We start from the raw sequence: 20363 nt of genomic DNA on the forward strand, positions 1-20363 counted from the left end.
TTGAAGTTAATTATATCGGAAATAGCACTATTGGATTCTGCCTGCCACAGTGGCAAGAGCAAGTCTGCAAGATTTGTAATGGGCAAGGTGATTCAGAAAGCATTTACATGAACATGGAAGATATGTAAGTAGCTGTGTGGTGCAGCATTACCTGGGGAAGGCTCTGGGCCTGGAGGCCTTTGACTTGACTCTTGGCTTAAGAAAGTATCGGGTTCCTTCTGCTGACCCCAGTCACTGGAATGCAGCCTCCTTTAATTAGGGAAACTGCTTCCTAATGGGTGCATGAGGGTTGGGCTCACCTCCCCAGGTAAATGATAAATGTTGTCAGAGCCCAGCCCCTGGGGGCTGCTCTCTTGGGGCCGCTATATATATATATATATATATATATTTTTTTTTTTTTTTTTTTTTTTTTTTTCTTTCAGCCATTCAATTGCTTGTTCGTACAGTCCATGCCCATTTGCCACATGTTTACTCTCTTTGGGTCTGGGCCCTCAGGACCATACAAATGTCCAAGACCTGCCATCTGCTCTTGCTTGTGGCACTCCTTCTCCTTGGGCCACACACAGCTTGGCCATTCTTTACCCAAACATCACAAGTCAGTGCCAAGGATGTTTGTCTTGCCTGCCTCTCCTGTCGGCCTGTCTGAGGCCCAGCCCAAATGCACTCAGGTCCATGAAACATTCTCCATTTCTCCCCAATGGAACTGAACTCACGTAGTGCATTCTCTGAGCCCCTGCCCTATCCAAGCCACATGCAACTGTTGAGCACTTGAAATGGGTCTGAATCAGGATGAACACAAGTGTAAAATACACACTGGATTTCAAAGGCAATACAAAAAAAAGAATGTAGGTCGGACATGGTGGCTCATGCCTGTAATCCCAGCACTTTGGGAGGCTGAGGTGGGAGGACAGCTTGAGCCCAGGAGTTCAAGACCAACCTGGGTAACACGGGGTGACCCCATCGCTACAAAAAATAATTAGCTGGTATGGTAGCACGTACCTGTAGTCCCAGCTACTCAGGAGGTTGAGGATGGAGAATCGTTTGAGCCCAGGAGTTCGAGGCTGCAGTGAACCATCATGGTGCCACTGTACTCTAGCCTGGCCAACAGAGTGAGACCTTGTCTCCCACCCCCCACCCCCCCCAAAAAGAATGTAAAATACCTTAATCAGTGTATTACATTGATGGCATGTTGAAGTGGTAATATTTTAGGTACAGTACATTATTAAAACAACTTCACCTACTTTTTTAAATATGGATACTAGAAAATTTCAGGTTACATATGTGGCTCATGTTATATTTCTGTTGGGTAGCACCACACTGCTCACTTTCTCCCTTGGGTGAAAAGAGTGTGTTCATCTTTTTTCTCCACCACCAATTTGTGAGTTCCTGAAAGGTAGGCGCTGCATTCCTGTCATCTTACTGACCTTTGCACACCTAGCTGGCACATGGCAAGGCACCAACAAAGGTATGCTGAGGGAGTGGATAAAGGAACACAGGATGACAGGCATTTGGTCAATACAAAGCTCCCTTAGGCAGTGTAACTCCTGGGCCTGTAACTGAACTTATTTGCCCTTTTCTATTTTTCATAGTTTTTGTCTTTTTTTAAGGGCTCACACAGTCGACAAAAGAAAACATTTATCTTGGGAGATGGGCAGAAGCTGAAGGACTGGCATGACAAGGAGGCCATCTGGAGGGATGCTCAGCGCGTAGGTACGGAGGGCAAGATTGGCCATGGGTGGGCTCTGTGAAGGCCATATGCACATAAGCATATGTGCGTATGTGTGAGTGTGTGTGTGTGTGTTCATGTGTGTGTTTAGCAGGGGTGTCTGGACCTCCTGTTGGCTCCCTCCCTGTCAGCCACCATCCCTTCCCCTGATTCCCAGATGCCCCTCTTCACTGGTTAGCTGACCCCTTTCTCCACTCCCATCACCAGATCTGCTGCCTGCAAGAATTTGCCTGCCGCCTTTATTGGGTGATAGAAAATGTCTCCCTCATAAAGGATATTTTGTATTTTATTTTTGTAGGATAGAAATGTCTCTCCCTTATGAGATTACAACTAAAACAAGGAGCAGTAATAATAAGAGCCAACATTTATTGAACACCTATGGTGAGGAAGATCCATGCTCTGTACTTGGAAATTTCCTCTGTGAAACCTCAGATCAACCTTTATGGCCCGTTTAATAAGAAGGGGCCTGTGGCTCTAAGAGGGGTGGTAATCTGCCCACTGTTGCACAGGAAGAAAGAAATAGGCAAACTTGGAATTTGAACCCAGGTCTGGAGGGAGGGCAGAGTTGATTCCTACCTAACACTGCAGCCATGAGACTGAGTCAACTTAGAGGGCTTCAGCTACAGTTTTCTTTGGCTAATTAGTCTTGGGAGCAGTTCCATTTACACTGGTGAGTTGGGAAGGGTTGGGGTAAGGTGGTACAGAAATTATATGGAGAATCAACTCTAGGGAGCCTGGACTAAAGAGTCAGGAGAGCAGCTCTGATGCCACTTACAGCCATCTAATCAGTAGATAAAGTCCATACTCCCAGAGCCTCAGTTTTTCCATCTGTCCGTGGGACTCATGCTTCCTGCTTTGACAACCTCAGGATGTTATTGTGAGGGTGCCAAATAAAGCAATGAGTATGTAGTAGCTTTGCAATACTAGAAAGCCCTATAGAAATCTAAGGGATTGGTATTAATATTTTATTCATTTTTATCTCCGTTAAAGGCTCCCACCACTATTGATTTTTAAAAATTACGTTATGACAAAACCAGCTTACCACAGGCTCTGAATAGAGCTGGTGCAATAACTTAACTGATGGTAAGAGAAATCTAGAGATGCTGGAAAATGAGAAGGGGGAATGGGTGCTGCTCTTTTTTTTTTTTTTGAGATGGAGTCTCACTCTGTCACCCAAGCTGGAATTCAGTGGTGCAATCTTTGCTTACTGCAACCTCTACCTCCCAGGTTCAAGTGATTCTCCTGCCTCAGCCTCCCAAGTAGCTGGGATTACAGACCTGTGCCACCACGCCAGGCTAATTTTTGTATTTTTAGTAGAGTTGGGGTTTCACTATGTTGGCCAGGCTGGTCTCGAACTCCTGGCCTCAAGTGATCTGCCCACCTCAGGCTTCCAAAGTGCTGGGATTACAGGTGTGAGCCACCATGCCCAGCTGGTGCTGCTTAAATTAAGAAAGAAAACGTTTGGGAAGAGCTGATTTGCCAGACATACCAGAATTATTAACACTGGGCTAACCAGCAAGACAAGAGTAACGAGCAGTGGAGACATTAAGAATAATAATAACCTGCATCTGTCGAATGCTAACTATGTGTCAGGCATCTTGCCTGCATTACCTCCTTAATCATCGCATCATTCACATTGAACCTTCTCATTCTAATTAATACAAAGGGCAAAATCTTCAGACTCGGAAAGGCTGAAGGCATGTCCAAGATGACATAGCTGGGGACGGTAGGGCTGGCCTTGGAACTCCACTCCATCTGGCTGCAGGGCCTGAACTCTGCATTGATCTCCTGTACTGCCCTCCTGAAGCTTCCCTCCCTGAGCAAACACTTCTGGTCTCCTGCTTACTGTGTTTGGGTCCCTCATGTTATCTGTCCTGGGGTCTAATCCATGATGTCTTATGAAGCATTACAAGCTGTAGATGACAGAGTCCTGTTTCTTGTCTGACTGGATTGGAGTAGTCAGAGCCCTTGGGCTCCATGTCTCAGCTTGCACCTTCCTGGAAATCTGACTTTGTCAATGTTTACTTTGCAGAGTAAATAGGTGTTGTTCAGTCCACAAGCTCCAGAAGGCAAGATGATTTTTAACCCGTTGATTTTATTGCCGTTTCTTCAAGATCCTCACCAATGACAGATTCTTAAGCTACTATTGCAGGGGTCGATGTGGACATTCCCACTTACCATATGCACCCTGGGAACCTAGAGAAAAATTTCCTGGAGTATCAGACTCCTTCTCCAGATGGGTTGTGCAGAGAGAGGAAAGCTAGCACTTTAACCCACCCAAATCCATGACTCAAAGCCACACTTTTCAGGCACTCCTGGTTTAGAGTAGGCAGATCTTAATTTGTTTGCTGGCCTAAAAACAAAAATAAAATCAAAGCATCTTTTATCATTTATGGCAATTTTGATTTACTTATAAAGTTTGCCTTACCTACAGTAATCATCTTTCCTCGTGTTTATGAGATGTTTTATAGTTTACAAAAAGCTTTCAAATAGGCAACTCTCATTTGACTCTTCCAAGTGTGCTGTGGGTATCAGAGGAGGAAGCTTTAGCTCTGAGATCTGGTGGGACTTGGCCCAAGGTTGATCAGCTCACAGATGGTGGACCTAGCTGTCCAGTGACTGTTCTGCGAGGACAGGGGTCTTTGGAGCTCCTGATGGAGTAAGGGGAGCATGGGTTTTGGGATCCATACTCCTGATTTGATAACCTTTCTGAGTCTCAGATTATCTTTCTGTGGAATGAGAGGTCTCATGTCCACCCCGCAGAGCTGCTGTGATTACATGAGAACAAGATGTGCAAAGTGTCTGAATAAATGCTTGCTCCCCTCCTACTCTTTGTACTTCCCCCTGCAAAAACTGAGCTATGCTCTACATCCAAATCAAGTTTTATCTTGGAGGTTTAATCATATTTTTCATCCTTTTTCCCCACTCCATATACAGTACCCCATACATCATTAGCAACATCGAATTTGCTCTTTGCTTCTAGGAAATGGAGAACAAGGAAGACCTTACCCCATGACCGATGCTGAGAGAGTGGATCAGGCATACCGAGAAAATGGATTTAACATCTACGTCAGTGATAAAATCTCCTTGAATCGCTCTCTCCCAGATATCCGGCACCCAAAGTGAGTGTAACATCTCAAATTCTGAGATCTAAGGATGTTTCCCCTGGCTCTTGTTGAGAATTAATTAAAGAAGCAGGTACATGGAGCCCTGCTGACAGAGACTCCCTCCTCTTACACAGGCATTTGTGCAAAGGTTCATAGTGTTGAGGGGTAGGGGATGATACTGTCTCTCCAGAAGAGCCAGCCTCCTTCCGCTTTTCAGGAGGTGGAACTATATAGCCTCTGCATTTCCCCTTTTGCTCTGGGCTGAAGGGAAGTTCAGACCCCAGTGTAGACGACAAGTTGTCATGAAGTTTTTAGCTTTCATTCTCTTCACTTTGTGTGTGATGTTTTTATTTGTTTTCAAAAAAATCTTTCTATATATTTGTATCTTTGTTATAAACCATCTCTAATCACATTGAGAGCAGACATATCAGAATGATTATAAAGATGATAAAAATGGCAGCTAACATTCTTTGAACCGGTAGTATGTGCCAAACACTTTATTTGTATCATCTCAGGTTGCTGTGAGGTAGGTCCTGTAATGATGCCAATTTTATAGTGAGAAAACTGGGCCTTAAAGAAGGGTCATAACTCAATTAAGGCCATAAGGTGATTAACAGGATAAGCCAGGCCTTAGACTCCAGTTCAATCAAAAACTATACTCTGGACCTTAAGCTATCCTGCCTCCCTGTACATTTTCAATAAGGGTCATTGTGGTGATGATAGTGATTTTCTGGTAGAGCTGTTCTTAAACTTGAGGTGCGTTAGAATCACTTGGAGGGTTGTTAGGACACAGGATATTGAGGCCTCAAAGCTGTTGATTCAGTAGGTCTGGATGGGGGCCCAAGAACTTGCATTTCAAACAGGCTCCCTGCGGATGCTGGTGCTGCTTATCTTGGGACCACACTTTGAGAATCACTGCAAGTAGATTTCAGAATTGCTTCCACATGAAGGCAGTGCTGAGCAGCACTGGAACATAAGTTTTGCTCAGGAACTAAGAAAATAGAGCCCAGGAAAAGATAATAAAAGCTAACATTTATTAGTTGCTTACTGTATGCCAGGCATTTTTCTAAGCCAGTGGTTCTCAAAGTGTGGTTCCCAGACCAGCAATATCAGCATCACCTAGGAATTTGGTAGACCTGCAGATTCTTGGACCCCAGCCCAGATTTACCAAATCAAAGCTATGGGGAAGGGTCCAGCTATCAGTGTTTTAACAAGGCCTCCGGGAGATTCTGATGCATGCTTGCATTTGAGAACCACTGTTTCAGGTATTTTAAGTATATTAACTCAGTCAAATCTTCTAAAATCCCTGTGAGGTTATTATAACCATTTCCTAGATGAGGAATTGAGGCACAAAAAGATTAAGTAATTTGCATAGGATGACATAGCTGAAAAGAGATGGAGCCAGAATTTGAACCCAGGGAGTCTGGCTCTAGAATCTGTGGTTTTAATCACTGAACCATAAAAGTCTTTCCACCTATAAGATCTCAATCAGTAGAATGCAGTGCTAAAGACTTTATCTTGGTAGAATGTTTGGCAGCTTACAAAATGCCTTCATCCCCATAACCTCCTTTAGTTCCTGCAACAATACTTTGAGGTTGGCATTACCATGATCATCTCTACTTTGTAGATGTAAAAGAGATGCTGTCACCTAGGATTGGGCCCTTTTCCCAAAGATGCCTTACAGCGAGAGAACAGAGCAGGGGCCTCAGTGTGCTTTCCCACGGGGTTTGCCATTTGTTTCATGGTTTTCACTGTCAAATCCCAGATTTTTTTTTTTTTTTTCGAGACAGGGTCTCGCTCTATCACCCAGGCTGGAGTGCAGTGGCACGATCTCAGCTCACTGCGACCTCTGCCTCCTGAGCTCAAGCAATCCTCCCACCTCAGCCTCCCGTGTAGCTGGGACCACAAGTGTGTGCCACCACTGCTGGCGAATTTTTTGTATTTTTGGTAGAGACGGGATCTCGCTATGTTGCCTAGGCTGGTTTTGAACTCCTGGACTCAAGTGATCTTTCTGCCTCAGCCTCCCAAAGTGTCGGGATTACAGATGTGAGCCACCGTGCCTGGCCAAGCCCTAGATTTTTTCATGTAAGTCTAGACTGTTTGTACTTCAGCTATCACAGATGTTACTGGATTTGGAACTGTAACCTGACTCTGAGGGTCAGAAACTCAGTGTATGTGTTTAGCTCCTTGCAGAGTTCCGAATTCTGCACTAATTTCATCTTTCTGAATCTAGGAAAGAAGTTCACCTGGGGAGTTCATTCATTGTTCTCTCACCGCAGCTGCTGTTCTTGTGGTACTGTGGGTTCTCAACCTTGGCTGCACCTGGATGGTTTTTTAAAATACAAAGGCCAGGACCCCACCCCAGACCACTGAAATCTGAATCTCTGAGGTTGTTACCTGGATCTCAGTATTTTCTAAGATCTCCAAAAGCCATTCTCACATATAATGAGGGTTGACAATCACTGGTGTGCAATGAAGAATATTTCTGCAGTGAGAGAGAGAGACAGGCTGGGTGTGGTCACAGCTTTCTTCCATTCTTTCATCTATTCATGGTAAATATGTAGGTCTTCTATGTGCCAAGCCCTGTGCTTGACACTAGGATCATAAGGATAAATGAATCATTAGCGTTGCCTCAAAGGAGTTCCCACTCTTGTGCAAGGGGTGGGGACGCATGACATGAGCTGAGCATTACACCATAGTTGAGAAGATCAATAATAGGGTTAGGCACAGGGTGCTTTGGGACCACAGAGGATACCCCTGACCCTGTGCCTGCAGTTTGAGAGCTAGGAAGGCCTTCCGAAGGGGTGCTATCTACAGCCTCTGAAAGGAACAACTAGGGCTAGCCAGGGGATGGGGATGAGCAAGAACATTGTGGGTAGAGAGAGTGGCCTGGCCAGAGGCCTCCAGGCTAGACAGCACATGTTCTCTGGCTTAGGACTTAGGAAGTGGAGCCAGGATGAGGAACTAGCCCCTTTGTCTCCCATTGTAGTGCTCTTTCCTGACAGTCCAGAAAAAGAAACCTTTTTCTTCATCGAAGAGTCCTGGGATCCACAGATGTGTCCCTCAGTAGAATTCAGGGGAGTCTGTAAAGTTGGATGAGAAAAACGTTGAACTTTTTTTAAAAATTAACCTTTATCTGAAATTTTGTGTTCCCTTCAGTTGTGAATGTAGGCAACAAAGCCCTGTGATGTCCCCCAAGGAAAGCATTTGCTTTCACATCACTTACAGACCTCTTGAATCCCATGGACACTCATCACTACTTTGAAATGGAGGTAGTTTTTAGAACTACCACTGATCTTTTTTTTCTAAATATTTACTTTTTAATTTTAATTGTTATGGCTATATAATGATTGTATACATTTATGAGATACATGTGATGTTTTGATATGGGCATACAATATGTAATGATCAAGTCAAGGTAATTGGGAAATCCATCACCTCAATAATTTATCATTTCTTTTACCACTAGATCTGGTTGCTTCTCTTTTTTTTTTTTGAGACAGGGTCTTGCTATATTGCCTAGGCTGGTCTCAAACTCCTGGGCTCAAGCAATCCTCTTGCCTCAGCCTCCTGAGGAGCTGAGATTATAGGCAAAACCTCATCATACTTGGCTTTGAGTAAATTTTGATAACTATATTCCAGTCTAATTGGTTTTCTTTAAAATCTGGTACATTTTATGTATTATGAGCGTTGCTCTGAGAAGTGTCCATAGGCTCCCCCAGCCTGGCAGATGGACCTCTGGCATCAATAAGCTGTGGAACTCCTGTTCCAGGTGGGTGGGAGTGGAGCTAAGGAGGCCTCAGGCACCTCTGTCACCAGCCCACCCACCCAGCCAGCCAGCCAGCATCCAAGTTACTAACTGCAAAAGATTTCACTACTGCCAGCGCTCCTGACACCCCCCTTTTTTAGAGTCACCAAGTGTGGAAGCTGACTTTTCAGAAATGAGTTGACAGATGTCTCGAAGAGATTTCCTTTTTTTCCAGAGGGGAATCTTTCCTGCAGCTTGACAGCAGAAATGTGTGAGTAAATTAGAGCAGTTGAGCTGCTCACTCCCTTCAGTTTCTTTTAGCTTAAACAACTTCTCCAGCAGGAGCTGAGGTTTATGTTTGCCTTTTGTTCCTTCAAACTGAATTTTGGCAACAGCATGTCAAGAACAAGATTGAGGGGCTGTTTGTTTGTGCCAGCTGCCTTTGCTTCCACCAGAAGCTGCACTGGGGACTGCGTAGCCAGAGAACGGAAGCGAGGCAGTTTGGCCCAGACTCGCTGGACCTGCAAATGGGAGTCAGCCAGCTGGCTCTGAGTGGGCCTGCCCTCTGCACCTTCTGCCAAGTGAGCGTGAATAGTGGCTGGCTGGTGGGCTGGCCCACTTTCCCTACTCCCTGGGAGCCCTGCTGGGCTGCTTGGCAACTGAACGTGGAGGCCCCTCCAGAGCACAGGGCTGATGGCACAACAGAGACCCAACTGCTAAAGTGCCTGGGATCTGCAGTTTCCTGTGCAAACCCCATGTTAGGTGGTCAGTTTCTCCCATGCAAAGATTATTCATAGTGGCAATGAAAGCAGTCCACAATCCTGACCTGCTTTCTCCATTCCATAGTTTTAGCTTCACAATGAATGAACCTGTGTTGCAATAAAAGGCCCAAGTCTACCAGATCCCTACTTCCATGTTCCTTTTTGCTTTGTCCTTTTTGTTAAATTAACACAGTTAATTTATGACATATACTAAATTTCCTCAAAAGAACTTATAAGCTCATATTACTATAATAGGCCGGTATTAAATTGAGTATATTGTTACATCCCTAACAGGCTACAAAGTGTAATAGAAGCAAGAAGGAAGGGAGTTATCACCTATTACCTTTGACAAACATGTATTAAAAAATGACAACTTGCCAACACAGGAAGTTTAAGTCAACCACATTTATTGTAGTAATAATATAATAGTGCCCCAATTGGAACATACACATAGGTGTAAAATCACATTTGGGCCAAGATGAAGTAAGATAAATTTGCCCTTCTGCCTAAAACAACTCCCCCCCAAAAAAAAAGGCCAGGCAAAATACATGAAACACTGGTTTTTAAGACACTGGACATCAGGCAGTGAAGAACAATAATTTCTAAGAAATGGAAACAAATGAGGTGAGCCCTATAGTTGCCCCAGCTTATTGCCTTAGGAGAATTTCCAGGCCATGGCACAGGGAGGGTGAGCCCAGATTGAGCCCAGAAGACTTCCTGAGTTGAGGAAGTAGAGCTGAGAGTCCAAGGAGATCAAGGAGGCTGGAGTTCAGAGGACACAGTACTGGAGACAGGAGAGCTGTGCAAAGAGAGACCTACAGAGATCTAGAGTCCTCTCAAACACTCAGTGGATTATTGATCAGCACATGCTGTGAGGAAGCTATCTGAGGCTGGGAAAGGAATCACCCTAAAGGGCTATAGGGAACAGTGCGTAGTGCTCACTCAGGGCCAAAAATAGTTCCTCTTCCCACCACCCAGACTGGAAAACCTCCTAATTCATAACTCATGGGGAATCAGGTAGAGTACTTAGAAGAGTTCTGCCTTAGTGGCATCTAATCAGCCCTAGACTAAACAGTGCTCTGGACCAGTCTAAAAAAATCATAAATTATTACCCAAAAGGATCAAACTGTTTCCAAATATATAATGCACCCAGAACAAATCTTGGTAATACTTACATCAATACACAAATATTCAGTACTAAGCAATGTGAAACCCAATCAAAGATTACCAGGCATGCAAAAAAGTAGAGAAACATGACCCACAGTGACAAGTATAATCACTCAATCAAAACCAGCCCGGGGTTGACACAGATATTAGAATTAGCAGAGTTAATTATAACTGTATTTCATATGTTTAAAAAGTTAGGTAGAGATATGGAAGATATAAGAAGATCCAAATCGAAATTCTAGAAATGAAATCAACAATGTCTAAAATGAGAAATACACTTAATGGGATTAATGGCATAGATATTGCTGGAAAAAAAAGGTTAATGAACTTGAAGATGTAGCAAAAGAAACTACTCAAAGTAAAACACAGAAAAAGATTTTAAAAATTGAAAAGAGGTTCAATTACCTGTGGGACAACTTTAAAAAATCTAATATTCATGTAATTAGAGTGTGTGTAAGGAAGTAATGGCTGAAAGTCTTCCAAATTGGATAACAACTGTAATACCACATCCAAGAAACTCAGTAAAACACAAGCTCAAGAAATACAAAGAAAATGACATCACTCCCTCTCCCTCTCCCTCTCCCTCTCCCTCTCCCTCCCCCTCCCCTCCACCTCTCCCCTCCCCCTCCCCTCCACCTCTCCCCTCCCCCTCCCCTCCCCTCCCTCTCCCCCTCCCCCTCCCCTCCCCTCCCCTCCCCCTCCCCCTCCCCCTCCCCTTCCCCCTCCCTCCTTCGGTCTCCCTCTCCCCTCTCCCTCTCCCTCTCCCTCTCCCTCTCCCTCCTTCGGTCTCCCTCTCCTTTTTTCGGTCTCCCTCTGTTGCCGAAGCTGGACTGTACTGCGGTGATCTCGGCTGGCTGCAACCTCCCTGCCTGGGGCTCCTGTGATTCTCCTGCCTCGGCCTGCCCAGTGCCTGGGATTGCAGGCGCGTGCCGCCACGCCTGACTGGTTTTTGTGTTTTTGGTGGAGACGGGGTTTCACCCTGTTGACCGGGCTGGTCTCCAGCTCCTGGCCTCGAGTGATCTGCCCGCCTCGGCCTCCCGAGGTGCTGGGATTGCAGACGGAGTCTCGCTCACTCAGTGCTCAATGTTGCTCAGGCTGGAGTGCAGTGGCGTGATCTCGGCTCGCTACAACCTCCACCTCCCAACCGCCTGCCTTAGCCTCCTAAAGTGCTAAGATTACAGCCTCTGCCCCGCCGCCACCCCATCTAGGAAGTGAGGAGCGTCTCTGCCTGGCCGCCCATCATCTGGGATGTGAGGAGCCCCTCTGCCCGGCCGCCTCGTCTGGGAAGTGAGGAGCGCCTCTGCCCGGCCGCCATCCCACATAGGAAGTGAGGAGCGTCTCTGCCCGGCCGCCCATCGTCTGGGATGTGAGGAGCGCCTCTGCCCGGCCACCCCATCTGGTAAGTGAGGAGCGCCTCTGCCCGGTCGCTCCGTCTGGGAGGTGAGGAGCACCTCTGCCCAGCTGCTACCCCGTCTGGGAAGAAGTGAGGAGCGCCTCTGCCCGGCCGCCCCGTCTGGGAAGTGAGGAGGGCCTCTACCTGGCCGCCCCGTCTGGAAAGTGAGGAGCGCCTGTGCCCGGCCGCCCCGTCTGGGAGACGAGGAGCGCCTCTGCCCGGCCGCCCAACGTCTGGGAAGTGAGGAGCACCTCTGCCTGGCCACCCCGTCTGGGAGGTGAGGAGTGCCTCTGCCCGGCCGCCACCCCGTCTGGGAGGAAGTGAGGAGCACCTCTGCCTGGCCGCCCCGTCTGGGAGATGAGGAGCACCTCTGCCCGGCCGCCCCGTCTGGGAGGTGAGGAGCGCCTCTGCCTGGCCGCCACCCCGTCTGGGAGGAAGTGAGGAGCGCCTCTGCCTGGCCGCCCCATCTGGGAGGTGAGGAGCGCCTCTACCCGGCCGCCCCGTCTGGGAAGTGAGGAGCACCTCTGCCCGGCCGCCCCCTCTGGGAAGTAAGGAGTGCCTCTGCCCGGCCGCCCATCGTCTGGGAGGTGAGGAGCGCCTCTGCCCGGCCACACCTTCTGGGAGGTGAGGAGGACCTCTGCCTGGCCGCCCCGTCTGGGATGTGAGGAGCGCCTCTGCCCGGCCGCCCCGTCTGGGAAGTGAGGAGCGCCTCTGCCCGGCCGCCCCGTCTGGGAAGTGAGGAGCGCCTCTGCCCGGCCGCCCCGTCTGGGAAGTGAGGAGCGCCTCTGCCCGGCCGCCCTGTCTGAGAAGTGAGGAGCGCCTCTGCCTGGCTGCCACCCCGTCTGGGAGGAAGTGAGGAGCGCCTCTGCCTGGCCGCCACCCCATCTGGGAGGAAGGGAGGAGCGCCTCTGCCGGGCCGCCCCGTCTGGGAGGTGAGGAGCATCTCTGCCCGGCCGCCCCGTCTGGGAAGTGAGGAGCGCCTCTGCCCGGCGGCCCTGTCTGGGAAGTGAGGAGCGCCTCTACCTGGCCGCCTATCGTCTGGGATGTGAAGAGCGCCTCTGCCCAGCCGCCGTGTCTAGGAGGTGTACCCAACAGCTCCGAAGAGACAGCGACCATCCGGAGTGGGCCATGAGGACGATGGCGGTTTTGTTGAAAAGAAGCGGGGGAAGTGTGGGAAAAAGAAAGGAGAGATCAGATTGTTGCTGTGTCTGTGTAGAAAGAGGTGGGCATAGGAGACTCCATTTTGTTCTGACTAGGAGAAATTCTTCTGCCTTCGGATGCTGTTGATCTATGGCCTTTCCCCCAGCCCCGTGCTCTCTGAAACATGTGCTGTGTCAACTCAGGGTTAAATGGATTAAGGGCGGTGCAAGATGTGCTTTGTTAAACAGATGCTTGAAGGCAGCATGCTCTTTAAGAGTCATCACCACTCCCTAATCTCAAGTACCCAGGGACACAAACACTGCAGAAGGCCGAAGGGACCTCTGCCTAGGAAAACCAGAGACCTTTGTTCATGTGTTTATCTCCTGACCTTCTCTCCACTATCATCCTGTGACCCTGCCATATCCCCTTCTCCGAGAAACACCCAAGAATGATCAATAAATACTCAATAAAAAAAAAGAAAACTAGTAAAGAGGAAAAGGTCCAATATTTGGAAAAACAGCAGGTTTAGAGGAAGTACATAGAATCTAAGAACAAATGGTGTTTATTTTGTTAGACTCGCATGTAATTATTTTGTACTTCCCTGATTTTGCTTTATCTTTGTTAATGCTATAATTAAAAACACATTTGGGTAAAAAAAAAAAAAAAGTATATAAAACAAAAAAAAAAAAGAAAATGACATCAAGGCATGTTATAATCAAATTACTAAAAACCAGTGATGAAAAAAAAATGTCAAAGCAGCCAGAGAAATAAAGCATGTTATATAGAGAGGAACAATAATAAGAGGAGAATTCTTGTTGTAAACAGTACAAAGAAGAATATGGTGTAGCAACATCTTTAAAGTATGGAAATGTCAGTAAACTATGGTTAGTAAGAAAAAAATAAGGTATGGAAAGAGAAAAACTCTGTCAACTTAGAATTCTGTACCCAGTGAAAATATCTTTTTTTAAAAAAGATACTAGCTACAAATAGAGATCTTTATTTACAAAATATGAAGATCACTAGAAATAATAGCTTTGTGGGTAAATATATGCTATTTGTCTTATTGTTTAAATCTTTTAAAAGATATTTGACTGTGTAACCAAGAATAATAACATTACTGGATTTAAAACATATGTAAAATAAAATGTGTGCCAACATAAAGATTGAAGGGGAGAAATGGTAATCTGGTATCGTAAGGTTCTCATAGTACATATGAAGTATACAATATCATCTGAAGGTAGACTGATGAGTTAAAAACATACTATAAACCCTAAAGCAAGCACTAAAATAACAAAACAGAATTATAGCTAATAAGCCAACAGAGGAGATAAAATGAAATCATAAAAAATAATTCAAAATATGGCAGAAAAAGCAAGGAAGGGAATCAAAATCAGAAAGGAGAAATAGAACTGGGTGCAGTGGCTTGCACCTGTGATCCTAGCTACTCAGCAGGCTGAGGCAGGGAGGGTCGCTTGAGCCTAGGAGTTTAAGATCAACCTGGGCAAGACCCCATTTCTAAAATGAAAAAAAAAATTAGCCAGGCATAGTGGCATATGTTTGTAGTCCCAGCTACTTGGGAGGCTAAGGTGGGAGAATCACTTGAGCCCAGAAGTTTGAGGCTGTAGTAAGCTATGATCGTGCTACTGCACTCCAGCCTTAGTGACAGAGCAAGACCTCATCTGTAAAAAAAAAAAAAAAAAAAAAAAAAAGAAGAAGAAATAGAAAATACCAAAATGATGGACTTTAATCTAACCATATCAATAATCACATTAAATGTAAATGCTCTAATTATTCTGGTTAAAAGGTGGAGATTGTCAGATTGGATAAGAAAACAAGATTCAAATACATGCTGCCTGCAAGAAACACACTTTAAATGTAGAGATACAAATAAGTTAAATGTAAAAGACAGAAAAGATATACCATGCTAACACCAGTCAAAAGAAAGCTGCAGTGGCAATATTAATATCAGTCAAAGTAGATTTCAGAGCAAAGAATATTACCAGGAATAAAGGAAGTTATTTCATAATAAAGAGGTAATTCATAAGGAAGACATAGCAATCCTAAATGTTTATGTACTTAATCAGTGAGCTTCAAAATACATGAAGCAAAAACTGATAGAACTATAAGGAGAGGCCAGGCACAGTGGCTCTCGCCTGTAATCTCAGCATTTTGGGAGGCCAAGGAGGGCAGATCACCTGAGGTCAGGAGTTCCAGACCAGCCTGACCAACATGGTGAAACCCTGTCTCTACTAAAAATACAAAAATTAGCCAGGCATGGTGGCATGTGCCTGTAATCCCAACTACTCAGGAAGCTGAGGCAGGAGAATCACTGGAACCTGGGAGGCAGAAGGCAGAAGCTGCAGTGAGCCGAGATTGCGCCACTGTACTCCAGCCTGGGCGACAGAGCGATACTCCATCTCAAAAAACAACAACAGCAAACTATAAGGAGAAATTTTTAAAAAGCTGCAATTATGAGATTATGAGATTTCAACACCTCTCTCTCAATAATTGGTAATACAGATAGACAGAAAATCAGCAAGGATATAGTAGACTCTCACAGCACTGTCAACCAATATGACCTAATTGACATTTATAGAACACTCCACCAATAAGAGCAGAATACACATTCTTTTCAAGTGGATGAAACATTTACCAAGATTGATTATATTTTGGGCCAGAAAACAAGTCCTCATAAATTTAAAAGGATTCAAGTGATACAAAGTATCACTCTAACCACAATGAAATTAAACTTAGAAATCAATAACAAAATAATCCTTTTAAACTTTCGAAAAGATTAGAAAGTATATTACTTACATATAAATAACAGATGGGTCAAAAAAGAAATCAAAAACAAAATTAGTGTTATTAATTGAATGATAATGAAAACACAATATATCAGAATTTGTGGAATGTCACTAAACCACTACATAAGGGGAAATTTGTAGCATTAATGCCTACGTTAGAAAAAAAGAATGGTCTAAAATTGATGACATCAACTTCCACTTTCAGAAACTAGAAAAAGAAGAGCAAATTAATCACAGTAAACAGAAGAAAGGATGTGAAAAAGATCAAAGCAGAGATCAATGAAACAGAAAATCAAGGAAACCAAAAGCTGGTCAAAAAACAACAACAACAACAACAAAAAAAAACTATAAGGAGAAATTTAAAAAGCCACAATTATGAAATTATGAGACTTCAACACCTCTCTCAATAACTGATAATACAAATAGACAGAAAATCAGCAAGGATATAGTAGACTCTCACAGCACTGTCAACCAATATGACCTAATTGATATTTATAGAACACTCCACCAATAAGAGCAGAATACACATTATTTTCAAGTGGATATGAAACATTTACCGCTTTGAAATGGTCAATTAAATTGATTAATGTCTAACCAGCTAGAAAAAGAGAAAAAGAAGACACAAATCACCAATATCAGGAATGAGAGAGATGACATAACTATAGATTCTATAACTATTAAGAGAATAATAAAGGAATATTCTGAACAACTTTGTGCCTAAACATCTAACAGCTTAGCTGAAATGACAGATTCTTTGAAAGACACAAACTGCCAAAGCTCACTTAAGGAGGAACAATCAACCTGAATAGTCCTACATCTATTAAAGAGATTGACAGTTGTAGTTAAGTACCTTCCCATAAAGAAAACTTTAGGCCTAGATGGGTTCACTGATGAATTCTTTCAACAATTTAAGAAATAATTCTGGCCGGGCATGGTGGCTCACACCTGTAATCCCAGCTTTGTAATCCCACTTTGGGAGGCCACGGCGGGCAGATCACGAGTTCAGGAGATCAAGACCATCCTGGCTAACATGGTGAAACCCCGTCTCTACTAAAAACACAAAAAATTAGCTGGGTATGGTGGCAGGCGCCTGTAGTCCCAGCTACTCGGGAGGCTGAGGCAGGAGAATGGCGTGAACCCAGGAGGCGGAGCTTGCAGTGAGTCGAGATAGCTTCACTGCACTCCAGCCTGGGCGACAGAGCGAGACTCCATCTCAAGAAAAAAAAAAAAAAAGAAAGAAAGCTATACAAATTTTTCCCCAAAATTAAAGAGGATGGGGTACTTTCCAACTCATTGTAAAACCAGCATTATCCTGATACCAAATCAGACAAAGATATTACAAAAAAAGAATATTACAGACCAATATGCCTCATGAATGGGTTGGGCAGGTGGTATCATCATCATTATTCACTTTTCTTCAAGTCGACAACTAGAAGATCAAAGGATAAAGAGGTGTGCCAAAGTCACACAGGTACACCCTGATCAGGGTTGTATGTTTAGTGAAAAATAATAACAATAAAGTATGAAAACAAAAAACCTGTCTACCTAGAATTCTATACCCAGTGAAAATATCTTCCAAAAAAAAAAAAGATACCAGATAGAAATAGAGATCTTTATAAAGATCTCTATTTCTATCTGGTATTTTTTTTTTATTTCTGTCTGGTATCTTTATTCACAAAGAATAAAGATCACTGCAAATATAGTAGCCACGTGGGTAAATATATGGTATTTTTCTTATTGTTTAAATCTTTTAAAAGATAATTGTGGGATAGAGCGCAGTTGGAAAGGGATTTGTTACCATGGTTTGCCAGCCATTGCAGCATTCAAAACACCCTGATAAAATGGTGGGGAATCAGAAGGAGGGAGTGGACTGTGAGGGAATAGCATCCTGGGCCTAGCAGAGCTGGTGGCTGAGGTCCTATTCAGGGACCACCCACTTGCCCCCATAATAATGTGGCCTTGGTGATGCTGAGTTTGGCTTGAGGAATGGAAAACTTGATGTTCATAAATATTTTCATAGCAGAAAGGGAGTCTTCTTGAATGCTGATGTAAGCCTGGGGCAAGAAAGGGCAGGGATGTAACAAGAATTGAGCTTTCCTGCCCCAGGTGGCATCACCAGCTGTGCATCCCTGTTGGAGACCCTGAGAACTAGGAGAAGCTGTTGGCAGAGCTGCTGCCTGTGCTCTCGGGCTCCTGCTTTGCATGCCCACCCAACTGATGTATCCAGAGCTAACTAAATCAGGAACTTCATCTACGGTAACTGTGTGTTTGTTATGGGTGCCTTTCTACCCTTCCACCTCCAGTCTGCAGCTCATCTGAAATGCAGCCAGCCCTTACTCAGGCTTATTATGCTAAAATGATCAAGAGATAGTCCCTGTCTTGAAGAGATTTCAAGTGTATTAGTCACTTAAAACTGTCTCTGAAAGCCATTTATTCATTCAGCAAATATTTATTGAGTGTCTATTTTGTGTGCTTACTGTATGGCCTAGGTCCTAGGGAATCAGCAATGAGCAAATAGTCAAAATCTCCTTCCCTCCTAGAGCTTATGTTCCACTGGGGTTAGGGGTAGGAGAGTCATAATATAAACAAACAAATAAATGGATTTATTTTTTAGATAGCAATAAGTGATGTGGGGAAAAAAGATTAACAGGATAAAGGGTAGAAAAAATAATAAGAATGGGGTAGATTTTATTTCAGGGGTCAGGGAAGTGCTTTCAGATAAGATGGCATATAAACAGAGCTATGAAGTGGTGAGGGGCCTAGCAGGGCAGTTGACTGGGGGAAGAGCTCTGCAGGCGGAGGAAACAGCAAATGCAAAGGCCCTGAGACCACTGTGCCTGGCTTGTGGAGGCCAGTGTGGCTGGAGCCTGATGATGCGAATGATGAGAAGTTAGGCTGGACAGGTGTCTGGGTGGTGGTCAGGGGTTGTGGTGGGGCTGGAGCTTTTCCCAAAATGACTAAGACGGGACGCCACTGGAAGGTTTTGAACAGAGAGTGACATGAACTGATTTTCATGTTAAAAGGATCACTTTGGTTGCTATTTTAAGAATAGACTGTAGGCAGCCAAGGGTGGAAGCAGGGAGACTAGTTAGGAGTACGTTAACAGCAAGGCAGGGGAGCGTGAGAGTGAGTCAGTCCACAGTAGGAGTAGTGGAGTAGCCATGGCTGAATTCTAGACATATTTGGAAAGTGGAGATGGAGGTGCCAGGATTTACTTACAAGAATGTGGATATGAGAATAAGAGAGGAGCCAAGGATAATGCCAAGGTTTTTGGCCAGAGCAGCTGGGGAGATGGAGTTGCCATCTGCAGAAATGGAGATGACTTTGGGAAGAGCAGGTTTTGGGGAAAATCACAATTTTGATTGCAGACAAGTTTGCGACACTGTTTCACATCCAAATGTCAATGTCAAGTAAGCAGTTGAATAAATGATCTCATTTGTGTTGTGAAAAATGGAAATAGTGACAAGATTTTTTTCTGAGTTGCTGTGTTTTTATTGTGGTTTTAATTAACTCACCTTCCTAGAATATCAGGAAATGCCTGAGACATAACAGATAGTAAGCCTAAAAATGACCCAAGACTGGACGTAGTCTGTGGCATGCAGTGTAATGGAGTTTATGGTCAGCGTTCAGGTTATGGCAAGAGCAGTGCCCATAACCTTCCACCCTTTTTGTTGGGAATGAATGACGGGAGTCTGCACCCGCCCCCACCCCATGGTGCAGAGTGGTTTGTCAGACCCTCCACAGAATAGTGACAGGCTTAAAAGACATATTTAGTACTTATTAGCAGTTTTTACCCTTTTTATCATGATTCATGTGGTAGAGCAAGCTCGCCTGACACCTTTATAATGGAGTACTTCAGTATAAGATTAGTGCCCCAGAGATACTCAGGGTTCAAGAGCAATGCAGCCTCCCTGTTTTGGTAGGTTGTTAGCGAGGCTGTTGTGGGAGGGGAGGGCCTGTAGATGGAATGATTTGTAAGCTGGGAAAGGAAAAAATCTAGGTTTTTCTTTTTTTGGACCATCACTGTTTTTTGGGTTTTTTTTTTTTGTTTTTTTTTTTGAGACAGAGTCTCACTCTGTCATCCAGGCTGAAGTGCAGGCGTGATCTCGGCTCACTTCATCCTCCACTTCCTGGGTTCAAGCCATTCTCCTGCCTCAGCCTCCCAAGTAGCTGGGATTACAGGCGCATACCACCACACCTGGCTAATTTTTGTATTTGTAGCAGAGACAGGGTTTCACCATGTTGGCCAGGCTGGTCTGGAACTCCCGACCTCAGGTAATCCGCCCACCTCAGCCTCCCAAAGTGCTGAGATTACAGGCGTGAGCCACCGTGCCGGGCCGCATCACTGGTTTTTTAGGAGACTTAAATCAGCTCTTCTCCTCTGAAATTAAATGACTCCCTTCTGAATAGTGGTGTTTCTTTCAAGATAACAGTTATTGATCCATTGGACCTAATATTGAGATTTAAAGGTGCTCATATACCTTAAAATAAAATGCAGCCAATAACATTTCTCACAT

At 44.7% G+C, this 20363-nt stretch overlaps 1 protein-coding gene across 5 annotated transcripts in view; it reads left to right on the forward strand.

Annotated features, from left to right (window-relative positions):
* GALNT10 (polypeptide N-acetylgalactosaminyltransferase 10) overlaps positions 1-20363 on the forward strand; it is a 234156-nt gene that overhangs the window by 103751 nt on the left and 110042 nt on the right. For 4 of the 5 annotated variants that reach the window (XM_054487866.2, XM_063665298.1, XM_063665297.1 and 1 more), the window contains exons 2-3: positions 1608-1710; positions 4710-4848. In XM_054487866.2, coding sequence (XP_054343841.1) covers positions 1608-1710; positions 4710-4848 — 242 coding nt within the window. The remainder of the gene's footprint in view (positions 1-1607; positions 1711-4709; positions 4849-20363) is intronic. The other variant, XM_063665299.1, reaches the window with a different exon arrangement.

Source organism: Pongo pygmaeus, chromosome 4 (assembly GCF_028885625.2).
Source record: "Pongo pygmaeus isolate AG05252 chromosome 4, NHGRI_mPonPyg2-v2.0_pri, whole genome shotgun sequence".
NCBI classification, from domain to species: Eukaryota; Metazoa; Chordata; class Mammalia; order Primates; family Hominidae; genus Pongo; species Pongo pygmaeus.